This window comes from Symphodus melops (genome assembly GCF_947650265.1).
Source record: "Symphodus melops genome assembly, chromosome: 2".
Taxonomy (NCBI): Eukaryota; Metazoa; Chordata; class Actinopteri; order Labriformes; family Labridae; genus Symphodus; species Symphodus melops.
Genome location: NC_136692.1, coordinates 19,649,617 through 19,659,501, shown reverse-complemented (window position 1 = coordinate 19,659,501; position 9,885 = coordinate 19,649,617). Strand labels below are relative to the sequence as shown.

Sequence of the window (9,885 nt, the reverse complement as noted above, 5' to 3'; positions counted from 1 at the left end):
TGTCCGTCTGGTTCATAAAAGTGTCCCTTCTCCCGACCTGTATTTTAAATCCCGGAAGTGCGGTTGTTTACGATAGGAAATGCGAAGGCTCATCTAAAATCCATTTTTTTGACGTTGCAGCTCAGCGTCTGAATACGGTTTGATACTAGATTAATATTCAACTTACCATATCCATATATGTTGAATGGGAATGTAGTGTTGAAATAAGTACTTATGACGTGGTCGGGTACGTAACGTCACTCTGATACCACACTGGTGTACAAAAAGCTAGCTAACGTTGATAATGGAGCCCTCTGCACTGTGTTATTAATATATCTGTTTAACGTCATACAGCCTACCCGACACCACTCACTGGATCAATATTAGCTGTGTGGGATAAATGCCATTCATGTAAAGTGTAAATCGACTGATACCCTCGCCAGTTTTACAGAAAGAAACACAAACTGTCCTGACTTTCGTCACACACGTTTTGCATGATGGCAGAGAATGTAGCTTCGTTTCAGTCTCAACTTTCGGGGGTGATGGAAACAGTCTTCAAAGCTGCGATGTACGAGATCAGCCGGCTGGTGGAGGACAGTTTTGTGGAGGAGGTGACCCGGTGCAGGGATCAGGTTGAGTCCCTCAAGAGACGACTGAAGTGGTCGGAGAGTCGACGTAAGGAACGAGAGGGAGACCTGAGGGCGAGATGTGCTGACTGCCGAAGAGTCGAGGCTTCTCTGGAGGAAGAGCCAAGAGCCACAGGTGAGTCTAACGTCTTTGAACACTTCTTTCACCAACATGTCATATTCATAATGGATTGAAATTGACCTGTGTAATACGGTAGTAATGATATTATTAATAATAATAATTAATAATAACTTTATTTGTATAGCACCTTTAAAAACAATGGTTTACCAAGTGCTTTACAGATAAAAAATAATACACCAACATTCAGAAAAAGAAGGAACAGAGGTTAGCACATAACAGAAATACAAGAGATACAACAGGCAGGTATGAGGCAGTATACGAATACACGTTATACAAATCGAGGCAGTGTCTGTCTGTCTGTGTCTGTCTAATACGTTTATGGAAAATTAGTTTAAAATCAACCAGGAGAATTAAAAGAAATACAAATAAAACGGAGGGAGGGTGGGACGACATCACATCACAGGCTGTAAGTTTAGCTGTAAACGTATTGACCTGTTTACAGCGAAAGAGAACTGTGACAGTAAAGTTGCAGGTAAAAAAAAAAAATCAGAGTAAATTTAGAAGAGCTGCAGACGAGGCTTTTTCAGTCCATCTCTGTGGGACATTCATTCACATAATACACAAGTACTTTGACTTTTATGAAAACAAACTTTGATTACGGTGTCCTAAAGGGTGCTCCACCAATAAAGTTGGTTTTGCCTCGCAAAATCCTTCAAGGAAATATTATTAATGGTGCTCTCCGGGTAAAAAAGAAACATTTTCCTGTCCTCTACAGAAAAGTGTCTTAAACAAGAGAACGTGCTGCAAGAGGTGTCCAATGGCTCAACAGGCAATGATGGTGAGATACCATGTCAAGAATCAGAAGAGGCACACGATGCAATGAAGACAACACAGGTAGAAGAGACCTTATGGCACTTCTTTAAATGACAGAAAATGATTTCAGATGTTGGTTGAAAGGGGTCAGTTCCATTGTTACACTCTCCCCATGACTGAAATATTGTAGCATTGACTAAGCCTTGCTCTTTGATCTATTGAGAAGTTTGAATTTTTAACATTTTGTCTTTTTTTTTGTCTGTCAGTCTCCAGATGAAAAGCTTGATAGACTGCTCAAGGAGGAATCTCTTCAAATCTCACCAGAAACGAATGAGTCGCAAGAGAAATGGGGAGTCAGTGTGGAGGGTCAGTCTGGTCTTCTGCAGATACAATCACAAACACAGGAATTTATAGCTGTCCTGATTTTCCGTCCTTTCAGTGTAAAGATAATAGACTTCACAGTGTTGGTTTATTGTAAAATTATACATCACAAGATGCACACTCAGAACTGGCTTAAATGTCTTTTTAATTTCGTGTCAAATATTTTGTTTTGTCATTGCTGCATAGCCGTTCAAATCAAAATGTTTACATGTTTGCCCTCTCCCAAACAGAGGCATCAGGTCAGCCGGGGCCCAGTAAACGTTTCATCGACCACAAGATCCCAAAGTGCCATGAGAACTGGGAAGCTGGCTTTGAACAGAGGCCAGATTCAGACCAAGGCGGACACTCAGGTGACCCATGTGAATCCGTTTTTCAGAGCAGGTATGGAATGGAAGACTTGGGTGGTTTTGACAAGACTGGCTATGGAGACACAGATATGATAGATATGGATAACCTGGATGGGTTACATGGATCACCGTCCCACCTGGGTGATGATATGAGTTACATTGGGAACTATGAGGGGTGTGTGGAAGCACCAGAGGCAGCTGAGAATCAAGTTTACCAAGCAGGCGCTTCTCGGAATAGAAGGGGCCTGGTTGGTCCTTCTGCAGTTTCACCCTCGAGGACTAACAATGAAGTGAGTGGAGAGTTCAGCTGTTTGTTGATCAATGAAGAAGGGTATCTACAGGACCCAAGTATCTTGTACCCCGAACAGGTGTCTGGCGATCCAGGTGGAAGGATGAGCCTCCGGGGCCATGGTATTAGTGTTAATCCGTCCTTAGATAGCGCCGAAGATATGTACGGGCCGTCAGATGGCTACAATGATACCTTTATCCTGGCGGAGAGAATGCAACATCAGCAAGGAGGGAGAAGAGGCAGGAGACTCAGCTGTAATCAATGCTCAATGTCTTTCCCTGATTCTTCCTCGTTAAAAACCCACAAGCAGTCACACAAGAGCACCGGACAAGTACCACCATACTCCTGCACACAGTGCGGTAAGACCTTCACCCAAGCCTGTAACCTCAAAGTCCACCAGAGGATTCACTCGGGGCAGGGTCTCCACCTCTGCAGCCACTGTGGAAAAGGTTTCCCTTCTTTCTCTGATCTGAAGACACACAAGTGTGTCCAAACAGGTGAAAAACCCTACTGCTGCAACGTTTGCGGGAACAAGTTCAGTCGGCTCTGGAATCTGAAGTTGCACAGGAGAATTCACACGCAGGAAAAACCTCATCGGTGCACCATGTGCGATAAGAGCTTCACCCGGGCTGACATATTAAAGGTTCACCAGCGTACCCACACTGGAGAACGACCATACTGCTGTGCTGTTTGTGGCCTTAGCTTCAAACGCCTAGATCATCTGAAATCCCATCAACGCAAACACATGACAGATCTTTAAAATCTAAACTTTTGGACAGAGTTTCAAGGAGTAAATGACTATAAGAATTAAAGATATATACTTTTTTTTCAACATCAAAAATACCCACTGTTTTGTATTTTTTCTTTTCTCTTACTCAAATCTCTTGTTTTCAGAATGAACATAACTTGCGTTTATCATTTTTGCATCAGATATTACTGCACACATTTATTGCTGCCTAGCTTGTCACTGACTAATGACTTGTATAACTTTTTTACCTGTGAATTAACACTTTGTTAGTGAACTACCTAAAAAATAATTGATCTTTCTCCTGGAGGTTATTATTAAATAAATTGTCATTAAACATGCAATGGATTAACTTTGATTTCTTTACTTAAGGAACCAACCTGTATCGTCCAACTAACTGTTCTTCAACAACCCAACTCACAAGTAAACATCACAGTTGTCAAGGATATGTTCAAGATCTCTCCAAAACATGAGTCAAATGTATCATTCTGGATTTGTTAGCCTCTAGGACCAAGGTGTTCAACAAGGACCGACTTGTGTTTCTCCTGACAGTTCTTTATATTTTGTCTGGGTATTCCAGGTGTCTACAAACATGCAAAAATGTATGTAAACAAGGTAGACTTGTACTGTAAATGTCAGTCCAAACAAGTGAAAGTGATCCCAAGTCACTGTTCTTGAATTGTGTACAACTTTTAAATATAAAGCATTGGTTAAAATGTTGTTTTGCTATTGATCAAAGCTAATTGAATGAAGTACAGTTACATAAGTATACTGGCGCGACAGTGCCTGATCTGACAACGTTTCAAATCAATCCAAATCAGTAAAAGTTACAAGGGCTGGGAGTCTTTGGGTGTCCCCAGATTCGATTTAATACTTGGGTCAAGATTTGACAATGATACCTTTATCCTGGCGGAGAGAATGCAACATCAGCAGGGAGGGAGAAGAGACAGGAGACTCAGCTGTAATCAATGCTCAATGTCCTTCCCTGATTCTTCCTCAGAATTCAGAATCTATTTTTGATTCAAAATGATTCTCCAAAAGTTGATGGATCCATGGCTTCAAAGTCTTTTTTGAATTAGTAAATACTTCAGGATCTATTCCAGCCATCTGTGAGACAGACTGAATTTCTTGCTGCTCTGTATGGTATTCTACTGTAAGAAAGAGCTAGCCTTAGCACTTAGCAGGGAGGGACTGATTAGCCCCCCACCCCCCCCAAAAAAACAAATACAAATAAATGTATTTTTTTGGAAGGATTTTTCTCCCTACTTCTAAACGCTTCCACATTAATATGTGTTAAAATTGTTAACCTCATTCTGTTATGTGTTTCAATGGATGAATGCAGGTGAGGAAGAGCTATTGGCACCACTATCTGTTGTACAGTTCAATCTCATTTCTGTCTGGAGCAAGGAGCTTCAGGGAAAATTCACAGTTTGGAGCAACCTATGGGTTTCACTTTATTGAAACGCGTTTTTTTATTCCTCAAGCCGAGACACGGCCACCGTAGAAGACCGCGAATGACGTCACAAGTGACAACAGGGAACGCTAGCGGTTAAGCGGTTAAGCTAGTTGGCTAAAAGAAAAAAAACGAGTGCGGGGTTTTCTTATTTAGAAAAACAGAGGTGACTCGAATGTTACTCAAGCGACGATAAGTAAATGAAGATGTAAGGCTGAACTATGGTTTATACAGGCCTTGTCGAGAGTTAATGTTATGTTACCTGTAAGCTAAAGTGTCACATTAACTGGTTAGTGGAAACTTCACAGTGGCATGAAGAACATTTCAGTAGGTAGATCCTTAATAATACGACCAAAATAATATAGTTTGTGATATTACATATATGTTTTCATTGCGTTTACTTTTAATACATGCAAAAAAAATGGATTCACAGACAGCTGTCGTGATAATGTTGACTCTAAATGAACTTCAGTAGCATTAGCTTCAAGGTCTTCTCCATCACTTGGATTTTTTTCTCACACTCTCGGAGCACCGAATGTCATAATGTTGGAGCTGGACACCCTCATTGCCACCTTCCAGACCCAGCTGTCGGATGTGATGGAGACTGTGGTGAAGACAGCCATGTTTGAGGTCACCAGGTTGGTGGAGGACGGCTTCTTGGAGGAGGTGAAGCGCAGGAACCGGGAGGTGGAGTCCCTGAGGCTGCAGCTGCGATGGTTCAAGAGACAAGTGAAACACGGAGGAGAAGAAGGAAGCAACAAGGAGCAGTGTGCCAGTGAAAATGTGGACCTGTCCTGTGAGACCACAGAAGAGCAACGGGATGGTGAGGAGGACACTACTTATTGAGGCCTAAAGTTAACATGTTGTGATATACTAATTTAGTACTTTCTTTTTCAGTTCTTATCGTTGGATGTGATGTGAAGAAAGAGGCTGAGTCTGTGGAAAGATGGAAAAGAAGCCACAGACCAGAAGTCATACCAGTGACTACACAGGCAACAGATAATCTTCTTGTTTCTCCAATCTTGGAGTCACAGGTTGGTCTCTAGACTCACCGAGTTGTTTTTATTCCTGCAAATAGCATCTGGCAAATATATTGAGAGCACATTGTTGGACTTGTGTTTTGGTGTTGTCTCTGTGCTGTTCAGACATCAGAAGCAGAAGATGTGCTGCCAGTGGTGGAGGTGAAGGAAGAGGACGGAAACATGCCGTCTTGTTCTTCTGTGGATTTAGGAAGGTGGAGTGGCGCTAGTGAAGGTGGGTACTGTGCTGTGTCGCCTTTATCCATGGTTTTCTTTGTAAATATACATTTTGAAACACTATGAAAAAAGTTACTTGATACTGCTTACTGATCACTTGTTGGACTGTAAAAGACAGATTGTGTCCTCATGTAAGAATATCTTCCCATTTATCTGGGTGATTGAATAAGCTCGCATTTAAAGAGACACCCACCAAAACGGAGCGTTCTGAGAACTGGTTTCTACAGGGTCACAAACCTCCTCTGGTGCTTGATTCATGTTACATTTTGACCAAAACGCAGCACACACGTTTCATTTTGAGCACAGGGGACTGTTTGAAAAGGTGTCAACGTGGGATAATATGTCCCCTTTAAGTAAAATCTTGGGGGGAAAAAACATTTATGTATTAATAAACTGTTACCTTTCTTTCTGTAGGTAAAGTTGTGCCTGAATCCAACATCTTCATCGAGACGACGGAGGCACCACCGAGACATACTTCAGAAAAGAGCGAGGCCTTATCGAGGAATCCCGTTAAGAATGATCTGCAGGTGTCGACCGCTTATGATTCTCCTGAAGAGCAGGAGGAAACGGGCATAGCTGATGTGGTGGACTGTGGCTGGAATGCTCTCGCTGTCACCACTGCTGAACTGATGAAGAAACAAATACATGCAGCAGATAAAGACTGTAAGGCAGCCAAAAGCACGGGAGCTTCAACAGAGACGGAACATGAGCTGCCTGACTCAATTGCGGCAGATGTTAATGTTCTCATCGCCACTGGTGGAGATCAGATGTTATCCTTGGCGTCCCCCAAGGCAGCACTGCAGAACAGTGACGTGTTAGGTGTGACGATAAAGCAGGAAGTTACTGTCGGTTTAGGTGAGTGTGTGGAAAGTGAGTTAAAGGAAAAAACAGTAGCATCATTCTCATCTCATACCAACCAGCACAGGGCGAGTCCCTTCGCAGCCAAGTATAATCGCATATCTTATAAAGCCAGAGTGCAGGAAATCACCAAGCTCCACTCCAAAGTGGGTACAGGTCTTCGACTGCAAAGTGCGATACATCAACTCAATCGACCAATGAAAAAGCCCCATCACACACTCTCTAACAGCACCACAGCAGCACCGTCTGCAGCTCACTCTCAGGTTGTCAACTTTAAATCCATCAACAGATTGCCCTCCACATCTAAAGCGGCCCCTCCCGCCTCACACTCAGTCCAGCGAGTCCACCTGGGCGATAAACAAGCCGTGGCACAGAACGGAAGCGCTGCCTCATGGGTTGGCATCAAATCTCAACATCAGTCCTCAAACGCTCATTACTTACCCCACGCTGACTCGCACCCTGTTGTCGGCTCCAGGCAGCTCCAGCGCTGTGGCCAGTGCGGGAAATGCTTCCCGCACCCCAGCAACCTGAAGGCCCACTTGCAGACTCACACAGGCGAGCGGCCTTTTTGCTGCTCCCTCTGTGGTCGCAGCTTCACCAAGCTGAGCAACCTCAAGGCCCACCGACGGGTCCACACAGGAGAGAGACCGTACTGCTGCATGGCTTGCGGGAAACGCTTCACCCAGAAATGTAACCTGAAACGCCATCAAAGGATTCATCTGGATGTATGAATATAGGCAGCCAATAAGAAATCAACAAACTATTGGGTTTGATTTTTGAGATGATATGGAGTTTGATTTGTTAGACGACCGGTGCGCTGCATTACAAGAATTCTTTGTGTAGGGTATGTGTTGAAGTGACTGTCCAATTCTTCTGTGCATTCCAGAAAAGTCTATTTAGTCCTGTACAAAGCTGTTGCGGTTTAGATTATGGATGAATGGATGGCTGAATGTATCGGGCCTCATTCACCAATATCTTCCTGAGAATTTATTTTTTTTGGTATGATTCGTCTTAAGTTCTTAAGATTTCAACACTTCAGATTTCCCAACATGTTCTTAAATGACTGAATTGTTTGCAGCTGTGTCCTTATCTCCTTGTGTTCGTATGTTCAAAGTGCACGCTTGTTCCCAATTAGCATAACCTCCCAGCTTCCCTGCAGACGCAGAAAACGTCCAAACAAATGAGGTTGTGGAGATGTCTATTGAAGGACTGAAGATGGCACTGTTAGGATTCCTAACAGAGAAAAAGGTTTATCAGTTCTTAAGTGGAGGTAGTACTGCAGGAGGTCAGCAGCAAACACGCTGTTTTATTCAGCAGTCTGAGTCACGGTTACTCGTTCAAAAAGTAGTCTGAAGCCCAAGACTGATTTTGAGTACTACAACACACACAAAATACAGAAGTATGGGATTACGAACAAACATAATGTGGATTGAAGTGTCATGTATGTTATTAATCTTAGAATACCTCTTAGATTTGTATGATTTTAAAAATGTGTTTTCACCTTTTATTAATTATGAAACAAAAAATAACGTTGCACATCTTCTGAGCCGGTCAGCACTCAAATGTGTGTCAGAGAACCTCTGTTCTTACATAAGAACAAATCCCACAGCAATCATGGGTGAATCCCAGAGTCTTCTTTAAAAAGTCTTTTTCCTGTGTAGGATTTAAGAAGAAATGTGTTCTGAAGGAACGGTTGGTGAATGAGGCCCGGTGTTCAAGGATGAACAGCTATGTGTTGTGAAATGTATTCTGCACACAGCAGTGTTGTTACTTTTGATGAATAAAAACCTATTTATTCTGTGATTACTCACATTATTGGGAACATCGCTCTCCTATAAGCATGGTGGAGATTCTACATTGTGTGACTAAAGATCACTGCTCTGCTGTTAGAGAAACACAGACGCAGAGTTTAACTTTTTGAACTATAACTATCATCGACAGAGAAAGAGTCCTTGAGGTGTCTTTGGAAAAGTTCATCGATGCAGTACTGAAACTTTTAAGATCCTTTCATCTGAAGTCATGGGTCAGAAGAAAATCACTGCAGGCATTATTTCAAGTCACAGTTTCAAATATGACATTTTATTTTAGCTTTTTATTGGATGTTATGAAACTTAATCTGTCTGGTTTGGTTTTCTTATGTCTCCATTTCAATATTTCATCCTGTATGTGTATGTCTTATAAATAAAGCTCACTGCTAACCAGAACATTATGAATTACAAAAAATTGACCCTTTTAAACTTAAATTCCATATTTGTTGCTGCTTGTTTCTTTGAAATAATGAAGAACCAATTACATGTTGGATGACTGGATACTAGTTCCTTATGTTGTCTTTTCTTTTATTCCCAAGCTTCTCCCATAACTCCTTTCTGTGATAAATACCTTAGATGACCACTAGGTGTCACCCTATCGTCTAAGTGTATAATTACCAGAACCTCAGTTTTTCTGATGACTTCAAGTCCACCGTTTTTTGTGGATAACGTCATAATTAAATAGTGGAGTTCTCTTGGAAAAAAAAAATGGACTGACTATTCATTGATATCCGTCTTTGTGTCTTAATGTGTGTGTGTGTGTTTTTGTGTATTAGACAGTGTCCGTGTGTGCACAGCATATCTCCAGTTGAGGATTATACTTGATTTGTAGTATGTAGCAGTACTGAGTAGCAGCCCTGCACAGGTGGTAAAAGTGATAAGGTTTTAATCTTATTTACAGATGAGGTAAAAGCATGTAGGCTAAACCCTTTGGCTGTGTGTGTGAGAATGTGTGCGTGTGTGTTGAAGATGGAACACAGATTAAAGCAGTGCTTCTGTTCAAGACGGTATCTTTCTTTTGATAATAAAACCAAACAATGCGATAAGTTATCTATGAAGAGCGTTTTAAAAAAAAAAAACTAGCAGAATTTGCACTATGCATACAAGATACTGGTGTTTGTGTGAGGACATTTTGAAACCAGGCGGTTGGTTCTAAGATTAGTGTGTGGGAGTCCACAGCATGCATAGGCTAAACATATTCCTACATCTTCAGAAGCATACTCCTTGTGTCTGTTGGTTTCAACTGAT

General features: G+C 41.9%; 1 protein-coding gene across 1 annotated transcript; it reads left to right on the top strand.

Annotated features, from left to right (window-relative positions):
* Window positions 1-45: 45 nt before the first annotated feature.
* On the top strand, window positions 46-8,632 carry LOC306820330 (uncharacterized protein). The gene is made up of 9 exons (XM_079338149.1): window positions 46-741; window positions 1,463-1,581; window positions 1,767-1,866; window positions 2,112-3,272; window positions 5,182-5,538; window positions 5,613-5,749; window positions 5,861-5,969; window positions 6,386-7,935; window positions 8,517-8,632. The coding sequence occupies exons 1-8, from the start codon at window positions 474-476 to the stop codon at window positions 7,558-7,560; spliced, it is 3,426 nt and encodes a 1,141-aa protein (XP_079194275.1). The 5' UTR covers window positions 46-473; the 3' UTR covers window positions 7,561-7,935; window positions 8,517-8,632.
* The last annotated feature ends 1,253 nt before the right edge of the window (window positions 8,633-9,885 follow it).

Excerpts from the sequence above, each read along its gene's own strand:
- LOC306820330 (XM_079338149.1), top strand. The coding sequence starts at position 474 with ATGATGGCAGAGAATGTAGCTTCGTTTCAGTCTCAACTTTCGGGGGTG. Across the intron at positions 1,867-2,111 it reads ATGGGGAGTCAGTGTGGAGG|AGGCATCAGGTCAGCCGGGG; the intron begins GTCAGTCTGGTC and ends TCTCCCAAACAG. Across the intron at positions 5,970-6,385 it reads GTGGAGTGGCGCTAGTGAAG|GTAAAGTTGTGCCTGAATCC; the intron begins GTGGGTACTGTG and ends TTCTTTCTGTAG.